The following is a 17,236-nucleotide window of genomic DNA, read 5'->3' on the forward strand; positions in this document are numbered from 1 at the left end:
ATCATGCATTATAGTTAATAAGTTGTTACACATTGGTTGCATGAGATGCAGACTAATGGCACCCCTTTTTATTAAAGATGATGAGTATGTGGTATGTAGTCTTGACTCAATGTTTATGTGTTCCTTATAATAACGTATTTCATGAATCCATAACTTTCACGTATTACTTATGCAAATATGTTTTATGGTAATAATATCCGTTTATAAATTACAAAATCCACCCATGTATATTTTGATGTGATTAATATATATATTGTAAAAATTTGTTGGATCAAATCTATCCAGAATCTCTCGTTGGCATGTTGTGATTGGACGCTTGTACACCTCGGGCAAGGTTGGTAACCGAAGTCGTTCGTAGAAAGATAATCGAAAACAATATTAAAATAAGTATTAAATACTTTGTGATTCAACTATAAATAAAAATAAATATATTTAAATAGCTTTTAAAAACCTAGTAAAAATATAAAAGCCTTCTTAAGCAAAAATAATTTGTTTCTAGCAATCTCATTAAATGCAAGAGATAAAATATACAAGAATTAAGTGATTTTTTTGTTAAACGAGCAGTGTAACAAGAATTCTTTTTTACCTTAGTCAGCTATACGTGTTACGTAGGGGTGACAATCTTGACCCAAACTCTTTTAAATGAGTCAATTTGAGTTGTTTTAAAAGTTAAATGAGTTAGTTTGGGTAAAAGGTTTTAACTAAATGGGTCAAAATGAGTCATTTGAAATTCCATTCTTTTATTTTCGAGTCAAAATGGGTCGACAAGTTCAAAGAAATGGGTTGATGTGGGTTAGTGTCCTAAGGAAATGTGACAGGTTTCAGATCGGAACGGGTTTTCGTACAAGACAGGTTTCGGCAAGAAACGGGTTTCAGATCAGAACGGGTTCGGTTCAGGTTTCAAGTCAACACGAGTTTTCACCTGTGACGTGTTGGGTTTTGGTTTCTTTCTAGTCGATTCCGGACTCGTTTTTGTTCGTTTTTTCAGTTTTGTTTTTGTTCGGTTTGAGTTCTTTTAGTTTCGTTTTGATTGATTTTTTCAATTTCGATTGATGTGGTCCGGTTTTAGCTTTTTGTTTCTTTGTTTCATTTTCGTCGATTCTTTCGGTTTCGGTTCGATTCTAGATAGTGTTTTTTAAATGGAACGAGGACAACGTATGAAACATTTTAGTGCTTTTACTTTTTTTGTTTATGATTTATATATTGAGTTATAATTTTTTTTATTATTTTTGAATATTTTTTTGAGGGTTTTTGATCTTAATAGAAAACCCCTCAAAAAAATTCAAAAAAAAATAATTAAAAAAATCATAACTTAAAATATAAGTAAAAACGAAAAATCTAAAAAAACTAAAATGGTTCTGCCGTTATTCTCGTTCACAAAAAAAAAAGAAAAAGAAAAACTCGGTTTGACCCTAACCTATTTTGACCCAAACCAAAACAACCATTTTTTTAATTGACTCGTTTTGACCAAAACTCATTTTGACTCATACTCGTTTTGACCCATGACTCATTTCAACTCATGACCCGTTCGACCTAACCCAACCCAACTCATTTGCCACCTCTAGTGCTATGTCACCTGATTAGTCACAAAGCTTCTATAAATGTTACATTAAAAATAATTTTGTTTACAACTACAAGTTCATTTAATTTTCAATTCATTGTTAGTGTTTTTATAAATTACGAGTTAGTTCAAAAAAAATTATAAGATATTTTCACTGATTTTCATTAACACTTAGGTTGATTAAAATGTCTTACCAATTAAAACCCCTAAAATTCATTAGGTTATTTGGTTTGAATTTCACAAGAACAACTAAATTCAACTATGTTTTGTGAACATAATTCGGATTAATGAATTCAATTATTTCATATACTATTTAATTATGCATCAAAACATCATATTTTTCTAAAGATTTAACAATTTGGATTTAATCTTATCATAAACTCAAAACCTCATTTCGTGATGGTTCAACAAATGGAATACTCATGATTTATGCCAAAGTTATATGTCCATCTAGTGTATATTTAACCCCTTTTGAACAATAACCTGCCTAGGTTTTACATATGATTCATCACCTAGAAGTTCCATAAAACCGGATATCATGAATCAAACCATGTTAGTATTTATCAAGTTAGGGTTCTTTTTCGTTAACTAGTTATTTAGGGGGTGTTTGGGATTCTTTAATTATTTTACCTCCTTATACTTATAACTAATAGGTTATAAGTTATAAAATGTTTAAAAAAGTTAACTTATGACTTATATAAGTCATAAGGAGGTAAAATAATGAATCTCAAACACCCCCTTAGTCATTCTCTTATAGATGTAAAGTTATAGTATAATGTGACAAGTAGAAAACTTTGAGGGGTGAATAATGTAACTTGATAGGATACACATGATTGGCACATGAGTTTGTTAATTGTTGATTAATGATTGATTTGGGGATTAAGTATATTGTCGTTGTAATTGTAGGGTTTCATAATTAGTTTTCGGTTTCGTATTAGTTAACTTGTAATCACTTCTTGTTTGCGTTGTAAATCGTTCAATTGTTAATCCGTGATAATAAGACATCTAGTTCGTGATTGACTTGTTTATTTGGGTGTAATCACTGGCAATTTGTTTAATCAAAATTAAACTCCTATCTTTATTCGTCTCGTCACCATCAACTTTTTTATCTCACTCAGAAATTCTTACACTTCTCCTGATGCTTCTAAAAAGTAAAAAACCAAACGTGGCTTTTCCCACATATACATATGCCAAGCTATTTGATTAAATTACCTTGGAAGTCAGATTTAGTCCCTAGACTTTCAATTTAATGAACTCGTTCACCAAGTTTGGAAAATTCCACAATCACCCATACCTATATATAATTTTATTTCACTCAACTTCATGAATAGAGTAGAACCTCTGTAAATTAAGACAGAATTATAGAAATTGTTCTTTATATTTGTATCAAATTTCACTCACCGTCATTTATTTTTAATATTGATATGTTTTATCCTTTATGTTTAAAAATCCAACAACGTTTGTCCTTTAACCCTGACCCAGTTAGTTTTCTCGTTAACCTTAACCATGTGCATTACACATAAGGGCAAATTAGTCGTTTTACCCATTTAATTACAAAAACAATTTAATAATTTAAATACATATTAAATATAGAATAAATCTTTCTCTCAAATTCTTTCTCCCTACACTTACCACACAACCACCACTATCACTGTCCAAACAGAATCGGCCACCGCCATCAATAGATTCGACAGCCACCACAATCAATAGAATCGCCCACCACCATTTCAACATAAACGTGAAACTGGGGCTACAACGATTAGGTTGCAGATCCACGACTCTTGGTGTTCATCCCGGTTCGATCTATTTTTCTGGTTAGATATAGAGGGATCCAGATTTCCGGCTACATATATTTTTGCGGTCAGTATGTGGCTAGATCACCACCATAGCATAAGCCACCACCATCGATGTCGAACATATTTAAACTCAAGTCGTTCAGATCTAAGCTCGAGTTGAAGGCAGATGGGTTCGTTTCCGTAGGGTTCGACAAGGGTTGGGTTTTAAAGGGTTGTTGTGTTTCTGACAGCCATGGTTATGGTTCATTTACGGCCGGCGATGGAGGTGGGAGATGGCGACTGAAAGGGTTTTTTTTTTTTTTTTGAGAGAGAGAGTCAGTAGATATGGGATACGGTGGCCGATGATAGAAGTTGGAAATGGTGTCGGAGGCGGAGGTCGGAGACAATGGAGGTTGGAGACGGTGGCTTCAATGGAGGTTGGTGACCGTGGATGTTAAGAGCATCTCCAATGCTTGGTGATGGTTTGAAATTCAAACATCTTAATCATCCACTCAAATTCTATTTCATTTCATTCTCACTCCTTCATCCTCTCACACACACCTTAGGCTATGCGTAGTGGACGCCGATTTGGACGACTTTTGGGCGACATTGGGCGCGAACACCGCCTCCCCGGCGATATTTGGGCGGGGGCGAGGTGTTTTCATCGCCTGGAAGAAGAAAATAATAATATTATTATATTATATGTTGTGTGTTTATATATATGTTGTGTGTGTATATATATGTATATGTATATATGTTGTGTGTGTGATATATATATATGTATATGTATATATGTTGTGTGGTGATATATATGTATATGTATATGTATATATGTTTTGTGTGTGATATATATATATATATATGTATATGTATGTATGTATATGTATATAAGTTGTGTGTGTATATATGTATATGCAAAATGAATCCTAGAAACAACTCGAACCAACCGAACCACCCATTCCCTTCTTTCGGTCAACAACATGGTTTGCAAAACAAACCGAACGTGAACTTACAATGGAACCCGATGAACCTAAATCAACCGAGCTATCCGTTTCAATTTCCCGACCCGAAGCTGAACTGTACGCCAACCAAGCTATATGTTTTTTTATATTTTTAGTTATGTATTTTTTTAGTTATGTATTTTTTTGGATTTCGCTTTAATTTTAATGCATTTTTATTTAATTATTTGAAGAAATTGATTTTTATTTGATTAGTTTAATTATAAAATTAAAATAATAAAAAAATATACTGTTGGCCCAACTTGTAGCCCCTACACCATTACACCCCAAAAACAAATTTGCCCCTTTTGCTGACTGGGCGTCACGTGTCACAATTCGCTCCCATTTGTAGTCCTTCCACTACACATAGCCTTACAAACCATATTGAAATTCCAAACCCTTTTCACACTCTCTCCTCCTCTCTCTCTCTTCCACCTAGGAGCCACCTAGGAGCCAAACCTCCTGACAACACACCATTGGAGATGCCATAAGTGGTCTGGGTTTGATTGAATATTATTTAAATAGATTATATAAGATAGGGTAAGGATCCTAAGAGAACCCTTTGCAAATTGAGAACTTTAAGAACCATTTTGAACCACTAAAAACACATTCAAAAAAAATATTTAAAAACATCATAAAACAAAAAATAATAAAAATTTTAAAAAAGTAAAAAAAACCAAAATTATTATATTTCATTCCAGTTTCATTAAAAAAAAAAAAAAAATACAAAAAAAATGTCGTATTATACACATATGTATAATTTTATATAATATAGTTACGTAATATACACATATGTACAGTATCATTTATCTTAAATTATACACATGCGTACAAAAAAAACATGTAAATATACATATATGTATATATTATACATGTGTATATAATTTAGCTAAACCGAGTTTTTTTTATGAAACGAGATGTTAAAATAATAATTTTGGTTTTTATACTTTTTTGATTTTTGTGTTTTTTTTATTTTATGATTTTTTTTTTATTTTTGGGTTTTTTGTGGTAAAAAATGATTCTCATAGTTCTCAATTTCAAAAAGGTTCTCTCATGATCCTAATCCATATAAGATATTTATAAATATTTAAAAATAATTGTAAATTTTGTTTTTAACAATAAAAGTTTTTTGTTTTAATATTTAATTAAATTTACTTTGAATTATTAAACTGTTTTTTTAAGGGTAAAATGACTAATTTACCCTCATATGCAATGCAGATAACCAAAGTTAACGAGAAAAACTAACTAGGTTATTGTTAAAGGATAAACGTTGTTGGATTTTTAAACATAAAGGATAAAACATATCAATATTAAAGATAAAGGACAACGAGTAAAATTTGATACAAACATAAATGACAATTTCTGTAATTCTGTCATAAATTAATAATGTTAGGATCAGATTATTTTATTAATTTAGTGAGATATTATTATACTAATAAATTAATAATTTATTAATTTAAAGAGTTGACTTATATTTGTGAGCAACTCTCAAATTAATGCATCAATCTTCAAAATTTACATGTCCGTTTACTTTACCTATTTGAATAACATAGAAACAAGTACCTTTGGAACCTGTCACTCGGAAATAGGCATTGCAAGCGGCAACAACTCTTCACAACTTTTTGTTGCAATACGGGAATACAGTGACTTAACTCTTAAGTGCAATGAGGAGATTTAAAGGTGAACTCAATATAAATTTGAAGTTTACAAAAAACAAGTGACCATAGATTCATTTTGTACTAGACAATCCTAGAATTTTGAAACATTTTAATAATTATTAATTTATAGTTTCGCTGGGACCAATGTATTTATATTGAGATTTCGAAACAATTAGTATTTTGTCGATTGAGGTCTAATTTTGTCTAATTTCAAATTGGGACCAAACAAATTATTAATTTTATCAAAGTTATTAATTTATTAAGTATTAAATTATAGAGGTTCTTTTGTAATTAATATATGAAACTCTAGTTGTGAAAACGATCAATAAATGTAACTTCAAAGTTATTGGATATTTGATATTATAGATGATAAACTCAAAGTTAGGATTTCACACAAACTTTCATATTTGCTCTATTTAGCTTATCAATTTAAACACTTACACATCGTTGGCCAAAGAAATAAATGGAATCCAGAGTAGAAATTTAGAGAGATAACCAGAATATTAATTCATATTTTCTATTCATAAAACATTTAACAAAATAATAATGCCTTTATATAGGTTTACAAGCATGTAGAAGAAAATGTGTAGACGCTAACTAATGAAAACATAGACCCATTACTCTTCCTAATATAATGCTAGAAATAAGGAAATGTGGAGATGATGGAAACATGGAAGTTCGGCACATAACATTCCCTCACACTTCAAAACGTTCTTGTCCTCAAGAACGGTATGAATTTGCCATGGTGGTCGCCATTCGGTTCTTTCGGCAACATACATACTATTTGTAGTGAAGCGCCACGGTGGACGCCAATCACGTTGTCTAACTGGTACTTCAGTCACTAATTCTCTGTTGAAACATAAGCGCCCGTTGGTGCACAAGACTGAAAGAGGGTCGATTAATCCAGTCGCAAAGGCAGTCGGTTGGACCAGCGAGATCAAGTATGGTGCTGATGTTGGAGTAGGTTTAGATGCATCCGATGGGACATTTTGTGCAGGAGATTCCAGGCCTTGTTTTGGTGCTAAGAGGGAGGGTGAAGAGGCACAGTTTAGTGGCGGTGTGTGCGGTTTTGGGACCAGAGTAGTTGTTGCTTTCAGGGCCGGTTCAGATGGCGGAACAGGCGGTGCGGGGGCAGGTTGTGGTGGTTTGGCGGAAGTGGCTAGTGTTGTCGTTGTGATGGCGGAAGCTGTGTTAGGGGTTGGGAACCGAATGCTTTTGAGAAGATCAATCATCTCAGCAATAGTTGATATGATTCGATCCAACGACTCGTTCCATTCTTGATCGTCCATAGAGTGGATCAAGACCGCTTTGATACCACTGATGTGGTTCCAACAATTAATCGTTGGCCAAAGAAAATAGACGAAAACCAGATTAGAAATTTAGAGAAATAACCAGAATATTAATTCATATTTTCCATTCATAAACATTTAACAAAATAATAATGCCTTTATATGGGCTTACAAACATGTAGAAGAAAATGTGTAGATTCTAACTAATGAAAACATGGACCCATTACTCTTTCTAATATAATGCTAGAAATAAGGAAACGTGGAGATTAGAGGTGGAAATGGGTTGGGTCGGGTTGAACGAGTCATGGGTTGAAATGAGTCATGGGTCAAAACGAGTCATGGGTCAGAATGAGTTTGGGTCAGAATGGGTCAATTAAAAAAGGTTGTTTTGGTTTGGGTCGGAATAGGTTAGGGTCGAACCGGGTTTCGAGTTTTTTTTTTTTTTTTTTTTTTTTTTTTTTTTTTTATGAACGGGAATAATGACGGGAACATTTTAGTTTTTAAATATTTGTTTATTGTTTATATTTTAAGTTATGATTTTTTTTGAATTTTTTTAGGGGTTTCTATAAAGATCACAAACTCTCAAAAAAATATTCAAAAATAATAATAAAAAAATTATAACTCAAAATATAAAGCATAAACAAAAAAAAGTAAAAACACTAAAATGTTTCCTACATTGACCTCGTTCCATAAAATAAAAAAAAACCCGAGAATCGAACCGAAACCGAAAAAACGGACAAAAACGGGTCCCGAATCGACCAAAAAGAAACCAAAACCCAACCCGTCACGGGTGAAAACTCGTGTTGGCTTGAAACATGAATCGGACACGTTCCAATCTGAAACCCGTTTCGTGTCGAAACCTGTCTTGTATGAAAACCCGTTCCGATCCGAGACCTGTCACATTTCCTTAGGACGCTAACCCAAATCGACCTAATTCTTTGAACTTGTAAACCCATTTTGACCCAAAAATAAAAGGATGGAATTTAAAATGACTCATATTGACCCATTTAGTTAAAACCTTTTACTCAAATCAACTCATTTAATTTTTAAAACAACTCAAATTAACCCATTTAAAAGGATTTGGGTCAAGATTGCCACCCATAGTAGAGATGATGGAAACGTGGAAGTTCGGCAAATAACAACTCTTCACAATAACTAAACAATATTGAAACTTCCATAGTATTCCAGGATTTTTATCCTTATTTGTTTTAAAACAAATATATGTTTTAAGAAATATATAAGATGCTCGTAATTGTAATAGAGAAAATTCAATTAACAAATAGCATCTAAACAATAGACTTATAAATGTCAAGCCTTAATCATGCTCGATAAACAATCACACTACACTATAAGGCTGAGGATAGTGGGGGGTGAGCAGGGGGCGTGGCCACCTACGTGGCTCGTGAATACCGTTACACCCCTCAGGTGAGCCGGGGCGCGGTGGTCCGGCGTGACTGTGACCGCGGGAGAAATAGCCGTTGGAGACTCGTTCACTGGTCAACCTATCCGTTGGCCAGTCAAATATACTTAATTTTTTGTTTATTTATTTATTTATTTTTTTTACCTATAAATACAAATCCACACTTTCTATAAAAACCCAAACCACACATTCTCTCTATCAAAACTTCTATTTATCTTCATATTTATAAATGGCATCGTTGTCATCGTCTTCGTCTTCGTCTTCCTATTTACCGAAGAAGACGAACTCATTTGTCAAGTGGTTCAAACGACGGTAAGCCTCTCTCAAAATCGCCCCCGAGCCCCATTGTTCCGGCAACCGCGTATTCGTGATCGAAAGACCGCTAACATACTTTGATACGTCACTATTTTACTCCCAATCCCACATATGGTGAGGATAGTTTTAGAACCCGTTTTCGAATGACCAGACGATTATTCATGCGTCTAGCAAATGACTTGCCGGAGCACTTTGAGTATTTTCAACAAAGGGATGACGCTAGAGGTAAGCCCGAGTTCACGGCTACTCAAAAAATTACCGCCGCTCTTCGGCAACTAGCGTATGGTGTTGGATCGGACATGTTGGACGAGTATCTACAAATGGCTAAAAAGACCGGACGCGATGCGCTTAACCACTTTTGTAGAAGTATATATTTTCTTTACGTTTGTTTATATATTTTTTAAATATTTACATAACTTATATAACTTTAATAATTATATTTAGGGGTCATATCGCTATACAAGCGGAGATACTTGCGTAGACCAACAATGTATGATATCCAACGCATATACGAGGTGCACGGTGAAAAGCATGGTTTCCCCGGGATGCTCGGTAGCCTTGATTGTATGCATGTTGGTTGGGCTATGTGTCCCACTGCTTGGCGAGGTCAATTCCATCGAGGTGATGACCCCGGCCCTACTATTGTACTTAAGGCAGTGGCGTCACAGGATCTTTGGTTTTGACATGCGTTCTTTGGGGTTGCCGGGTCTAATAATGACCTCAATGTTAGCGATCAGTCACCGATAATCGATGACCTTATCGACGGGGTTGAACCCCCTCAAGCTTTTTTTGCAAATGGAGAACATTTCAAGTACGGGTACTACCTCGTTGATGGTATTTACAACGAATGGGGGATACTTGTTCAAGCTTACGCATCTCCAGTTTTTGACAAACGAAAGTACTTCACGAAGAAACAAGAATCGGCAAGGAAAGATATTGAAAGGGCGTTTGGAGTCCTAAAGAAAAGATGGGCAATGTTGGCGAGTCCAATAAGATTTTGGACAAGGGAGAAGATAACGGAAGTCGTCATCACTGGGGGTGTACACGGACCGGACCGAACCGGACGAGAGCATGTCCGTGTCCTTCCGTTAAGCTTTTGACGGACAAACGGACGGTTCACAAACACTCTACCGAACGAAAATTCATGTCCGTGTCCGTCCATTAAGAAATTGAGTTTGTTCGTGTCCGTCCATGTCCGTCCGTTAATATTTTAAACGGACGTTAACGGACAATAATGGGCAAACGGTCACTAATGGACAAACAAACATGTGAACATTAATGGACAACGAACACTAATGGATAAATATAAACGGTCACATACTAACACCAAGCATATATCTAAACAACTTCACATACAAATTAGGAATTACACCATATAACATCCAAATATACTTAACACTTAATATATTAACATAAAGTGGATCACTATAATATAAGAGACATCAAACATGTGTAGTAATATAAAAGTGTTATTAATAAAACTAGAAATTCCGCAGTTAAATTACAATACTGGATATATATAAATACTAACGATACCTGACGGACATTACCGGACGTAATCGGACGAACGTTACCGGACGTTCACGAACACTATCGAACGGACTTGGCCCTTGTCCGTGTTCGTCCGTTAAGCTTACCGAACGAAATTTTTGTGTCCATGTCCGGTTCGTTTATTAAACGGACGAACATAAACGAACTTCTTGCCGAACGGACGCCCGGACGTCCGCCGGACGTCCGGTTCGTTTACAGCCCTAGTCACGTGTATAATCCTACATAACATGATACTAGAAGACGAGGGTCAAGCTATTTGTCAAAACTACCAAGGTGATATTCCAAGTCAAAAATCGACGATCACCAATGAACAACGACTCGACAACATAAATATCATCAAGAGCGGTGAGTTACACGGCAACGTTCGGCATGAGTTGGTCGAGCATTTGTGGGATAGAAGACCCGATAATCTTGTATTAGACTAACATCCTTAACCTAACTACTACCTCTGAACCAAACCTCATCAATTTAGTCGATTAAAACTACTACATAGTTACATACGATATTATTAGTTGAAATTTTGTAAAAGGAAAGGAAAATTCAAAAAAATTATTTGCAGTGTGATCACATTGATAGACTTGTAAATGAACTAAATGTTCAGTAAAGTGTTCAATGGAAAATTCAATAACTGTATATGAACAAACATTACGTGTCCAGTTTGTTTAATTACACTCGTGAACGTTTGTTTATTTACGATCATTTGTTTATGTTCATTTACATATTCACTTAAATTTAGTTATTACTTATTAGCAGTACTAATCGGCTCATCATGCACACTAGTCAAATTTTAGAGCCATGTACAAGAACACAATCATTTTCTTCACTTATGCTCGTTCATTTACGTTTGTTAATGTTGGTACATTTACGCTTGTTTAGAATAAAAACAAGATAACATAAACGGACAATAACACTTTCATTTTCTTAACGAACAAATACGAACATGAAAATATATTTGTTTTAGTTTCCGGTTGAAGTAAAAAATATGAGCATGAACAAGCCCCATTCCTGTTTGTTCGGTTCGTTTAAAGACATGCTAATTGATATTAAAACCAATATATAAATATTTATTCCGCCAACCAAATGAATTTGAGGTAATGTACAATCACAACCATGATCTTACAATAATCAAGAAAACTCTTCAAAATCTTATAATAATCAAGAAAACTCAACAATCAAGCAATAAGAGAGATATTTACATAAAGAGAGAACTACCAAAAAATATGTTCTTCAGCAATCTACCATTCTACCAAGACTCATAGCCCATCAAAAGGGTTTATAATGTTTTAAGTATAGATACACAAATATTTATATTCATTCTTTTTACATAGAAGTCGTCGATATCTCTCTCATTTAATTTTACGGTCCTGTTTTGCCCGCGAACAAACAGGACCCACATTGAAAATTTAAAAATATAAACAGAAAATCACTCGAAAAGGACGGTAAAATATCACCTGAATCTAACTACCACACAAGATATGTCATCTTTACTGTCCCTTTTCAAAGCTTCCGCTATTAACTGTTTAGCAGCCTTTTGAGGGTCCTTGATTCTTCTTGCAATATCTACCGCTTCTTGATTATCCATAACCTAGATTAATCAACAAAACAATAATTAATAATACAAAGCACATTTTATTCATTTTTTTATATTTTTTGAAATAATTTGGGTATATTATGTATTAGAGTAACTTGCACTTTTCGTCTATGTGGTTAGTAAAAAATTGATGTTTCTATTCAATAGTTTAAAAATTGATTTTTCAGTCCTTCATCTTTTATTCTCGTTGCAATCACGTCTGGTACACTAACACTATCCAATTTTTATGCTATTTTTTTTCCAAAAAGACCAAAATACCTTTGGACTGGAATAAGACCCGCTAAGTACATTATTAAGTTGTGTGCATTAAAACTTTATCTTTAAGTTGCTTTTTTGACCCGTTTCTGATTTGTGAACAAGACCCGTTTTGAGATTAAGAAAAAAACATAATCCAAATCGACTAATTTCATGAAGTTTAAACTTAAAACTAAAGACAAAACAAAAGGGTACCTTCCAAAGACCATCACTTGCCAACACGAGAAGGTCGGTTCTTGTATCTACAATCGTATCTTGAATTGCAGGGTCGGATCTCAAATGACATTTCAAGCTTTTGTCTCCAAATGCACGAGATACCGCTAACTGTCCGTTCACTCGAGGGACATCGCCTAATAAAAAAAATCACAAAATACATATTAAACAAGAATATTAACTATGTAAAAGTAATTCAAACTTATAGCTTTCAAGTTATATAGTTAATTTTTATTAATGTATGGTACATTTGTCATGTTTTTGAATTCTTTAGATTATTAAAGGAAAATATCAGTATATGTGATAATTGATAAAGATGCCAAAAATGACAACTTTACCCCTAGTTGAAAAGCAAGAACTTGCTTAAGGCACCAAGATGTGGTGATGATGAAAGAATCAAGATTATTGAAAATGACAACTTTGACCCTGAAAGGTAACAACTTTATTATTGGTGCCATTATGGTTGCGAAAACGGAATTTCCAAAGCGAATGAAAAAGACAATGAAAATGAATCTTAAAAATGACAACTTATCCCTTATCGAAAGAAAACGATATTTTCATAGTGAATGAAAAATAAAAAAGAGAATGAATCTTAAAAATGACAACATTACCCCTAATTAAAAGAAGACGGTATTTTCATAGCGAATGAAAAGGATAAAAAGAGAGCTAATATTTAAAATGACAACTTTACCCTTGATAGAAAGAAAACGCTATTTTCATAGCAAATGAAAATTGACATAATGATAATGAATCTTTAAAATGACAACTTAAGAAAGTCAGAAAGAGAATGAATTTTAAAAAGACAGCTTTACCCCTGACCGAAAGAAGATATATATCATTCATGGTGATTCATTGTATTCATAGAAAGTAAAAGAAACAAATAAAAAAATACCAAAAAATGTCATTTTTACCCATAAATTTAAAATGCAAGAAAGTTGCAGTAGTGCAAAATAATGTCAAATTGCAGTATCTAATAAACACTTTTAACTGCATTCAGCTTAACTTTTAATATCTGTAATTGTACCACTTTATCTTTTAAACTAAATATTATGAGTTTTGACAAAAAGTAAAATGTTGACTTAAACCAATTTATAAATAATTTGAAAGTGTGTCACTATTAATAGAAAGTCAAACTTAGAGTCAAACCTGGCATATTTGAGACAAACCCTCCTTTGTGTTCAATACTGGCGCGTTCGGTACTCGGTTCGTGATCGGTAGTCAACTGTATAGCTTTACCGCCTTTTGAAATAACCGCTCTCGAATCACCCAAATTTGCAACCCATAATTTTTGGCCGTTCATTAAGACGGCTGTCACGGATGTTGACCCGCCACGCCCCAAATCATTTTCGTGTGAAAGGATAACTTCATCGGTTTTCTCGTACGCGTTGGATATCGATCTCTTCGGGTCAACCAAGAAATCGCTCTGCAAATTTTGGTCAAACTCATATGGATCAGTAACATAAGGAGTGGTCACTTTTTTGAATCAATGCAGAATTTTGGTCATTAACATAATTAGTCTTGTAAACGAACCGAATGAACACAAACAGAGCATCTGCGTGCTCGTTCGTTTAACTTAAACTGAACAAATGATCGAACACAAACAATTAAACGTAAGGGGTTTTCTTATGCGTGTTTGCTCGTTAAGAAAATGATCATGTTCGTGTTCATTCGTTAACAATATAAACAAACGGTTCACGAACGTAACTAGGATAAAACCATTTAAAGGTAATGTAAAGAATGATGTGTTGTTAAAACTAGACCAACTTGTAAAGGGCCATAAAATTTTAAAGAATATATTAATGAACACACTTGAACAAACTTAAACAAACATAACTGAACGTATATGGACAAACATAAATGAATTCTAAACAAACAAATGCTCACAAACATACATGAATGAGCGAGACACGTGTTCATGTTCGTTCGTTTAACTAAATGAACACGATTTTTTTTCATGTTCGTTAGTGTATTAAATAACCGAACAACCTTTAAGGTTTTACAATAATATGATTATACTAACCTCATTCAAGATATTATCGAACAAATGTTTTTGAAGATACGAAGGCACGCGATCTCCTGAATGGCCATCATAAATGGCAAAAAGCCCGAGTTCATGCTTGTCTCGTGCCACAAACCGAGCAACATGATAATCCTCCATTGGATGATTCGCTTTTCCTTTAACCAAGTCAAACCCGAATTTTATATCACCATCATGATTTTTACCCTTACCCGAGCTATATGATGACGGGCCTCTTCCAAACTATACAAACGAAAATCATTACAAAAAATATAGCTAAAAAACGGTTTCTTTATCTTTGATGCATCTTTCACATGTGAATATTTAAACTTATTCTAGTAAATTTAAGCAAAAACTGAATATAACTTTCTGATTATTCATGTTAAAAATAATCAACTATTTAAAAACTTACATAACTTAGTTTGTATCAAACTATTAAAAATAAGAGATATGGTTATGTAAAATCATACATAAGCATAACTAAATAACTAAGTAACTAATTAAATATTTAAAATCCGAAAGAAAAAAATAATAAAAGTCAAACAAACTAGTTTATTCAAGGGTTTATGGAACACCTTGTGTTTAACAAGAAAACAATTGTCAACCAAATAATTATACAATCAAAGCATGCATATACAGATGAATCAAGTATAATATTATGAAGCTAAAATAAACATAAACCCTGATATATATAACTGATCATCTAAAACATCTAATCACAACAATCAACTACATAACATACAAAGGAAAAAATAAATAAATAAATAAAAGAATAACCCGTAAACAGCATAAAGTTTCCATGAAATAAGAATAAGAAGACGGTGGTATGAATTATGGAATAAAAGGTGGTGTTGTTATTGAAGATTTAAGGCATAAGTTTGGTAGTAAATAATATATAGAGCGAGCGTTGGTGAGATTATATTGTTTGGAAAGAACAAGGAAAAGAGGAATTCGCGCGTTGACTTGAGATGTTTGTTGACCAAGCACTACATGTTTTAATCCTCTACTTGCAATACCATTACTAATAATAGTAGTATGTAATTATTTTGTGTTCCAATTGTCAAAAGTAGTATCCTTATATTCTGTATATAAGGATATAATGAAATATAAAGGAAAAAAATAGATTGGTGTAAATATGTAAAATATTTGGTTCTTAAGAAAATAAATTCAATGGAGAATCCAAATTTCAAATTAAATAGTTATTAAACTTTTAAACGTATGGAATGAAAGTGTAATTGTATAAATTGTAGTCATAATAGTAATTAAGGTTTGTATAAGAGCGATGAGGATTTTAGGAGAACTTTTTAAATATTAAGTTTAACAACTATTTTGAAAAAAAAAACCATTAAATTTTTAAAAAAAGAAACTAAAAATTAAAAAAAAGTAAAAAAACCAAAACGTTATCTAGCATCTTGGTTTCATAATCTCCAGTTACATAATATACACATATGTGTATGAAAATAACGTGTATATATACATGTGTTTATAAGTATTATACATATATGTATAATTTAGTAAAACCGATAATTTTTTTTGTTTTGTTTTTTGTTTTATGAAACAGGGATGCTAGATAAACGTTTTGGTTTTTTTTTCTTTTGGTTTTATTTTTTTTTATTTTTTCCTGAAGAGTTTTTTTGTGGTCTAAAATTGTTCTCAAAGTTTTCAATTTTCAAATGGTTCTCACACGATCTCAATCCTGTATAGAAGATCGGGTTATACACGTAGCACATATTTACATACTACTACCTCTAATGTTTATCTAATTACATTGTGTCCCCACAAGCTAAGGCCGAAGCACGACAAGCAGCTTGGAGCATAAATACGTGTAAATCGATGCATTAATAGAGGTTTTGTAAAAATGCATGCAATTTGACCTTATGTGAATATGAAATGTACCCATATTTTTCCTCTTGCAACTTGTGATGTACAAAGTGATATTCAACTTCAATAAAGGAAGTAATACACGAGATTATAGAATGGTTGATGATGATCATTTGCTACTAACCCTATGTATATCATTAGGCTGTGTAGTGTAGGGGTTATAAAATGTGGCGATTTATGTCATTTTATGCCTAGTTAGCAAATGAGAGATTTTCGTTTTAGGGTGTAATGGTGTTGTAGCCCAATATATATATATATGTGTGTGTGTGTGTGTGTGTATCATTAACACATCATAATTTAACAATAATATTTAACAAAACAAACAAGCGACAAAACACCCCCCCCCCCCCTATCGCCCCTATTATCGTATGGGGAGCGGTGTTTATCAATTTTGTAGCCCCAGTCGCCCACAATCGTCGCCCTATTACGCATACCCTTACAAAGAGATCTCCTCTTTGGAGATAGTATTCTAACTATAAATGCTAATCACAATGCAACTATAAATGCTAAATATCTATTATTACATATGCTTTGTTCATCCATGAAAAAAATGGATCTGCATATTTTATATAAGCCCTAAGTTTTTTTAGTAAAGCTTTTAACCAGGTTAATTTAGTCAATGTGTTAGCGAACTTTGAAATATGCTTCAGTAGATGACCCAAAATTGTTTTTGTTATTTTCGCACAATTAAGGAAACCAGTTAGTACCTATA

The 17,236-nt window shown here is 33.1% G+C and overlaps 1 protein-coding gene and 1 long non-coding RNA gene across 2 annotated transcripts; one reads left to right on the top strand and one right to left on the bottom strand.

Annotated features, from left to right (window-relative positions):
- Positions 1-11,911: 11,911 nt before the first annotated feature.
- On the bottom strand, positions 11,912-15,604 carry LOC143558665 (putative protein phosphatase 2C 10). The gene is made up of 5 exons (XM_077047462.1): positions 15,421-15,604; positions 14,647-14,886; positions 13,773-14,049; positions 12,609-12,763; positions 11,912-12,152 (listed from the first exon to the last, which is right to left on the bottom strand). Exons 1-5 carry the CDS (start codon positions 15,442-15,444, stop codon positions 12,015-12,017), a joined length of 834 nt encoding a protein of 277 aa, XP_076903577.1. The 5' UTR covers positions 15,445-15,604; the 3' UTR covers positions 11,912-12,014.
- LOC143558666 (uncharacterized) lies at positions 12,790-13,153 on the top strand. The gene is made up of 2 exons (XR_013139781.1): positions 12,790-12,969; positions 13,021-13,153. It is a non-coding gene; the product is annotated as an uncharacterized LOC143558666 (long non-coding RNA).
- Positions 15,605-17,236: the final 1,632 nt, after the last annotated feature.

Source organism: Bidens hawaiensis, unplaced genomic scaffold, assembly GCF_021521415.1.
Source record: "Bidens hawaiensis isolate Kalapana, Puna unplaced genomic scaffold, B.hawaiensis_p1.1 tig00019582_1, whole genome shotgun sequence".
Taxonomy (NCBI): Eukaryota; Viridiplantae; Streptophyta; class Magnoliopsida; order Asterales; family Asteraceae; genus Bidens; species Bidens hawaiensis.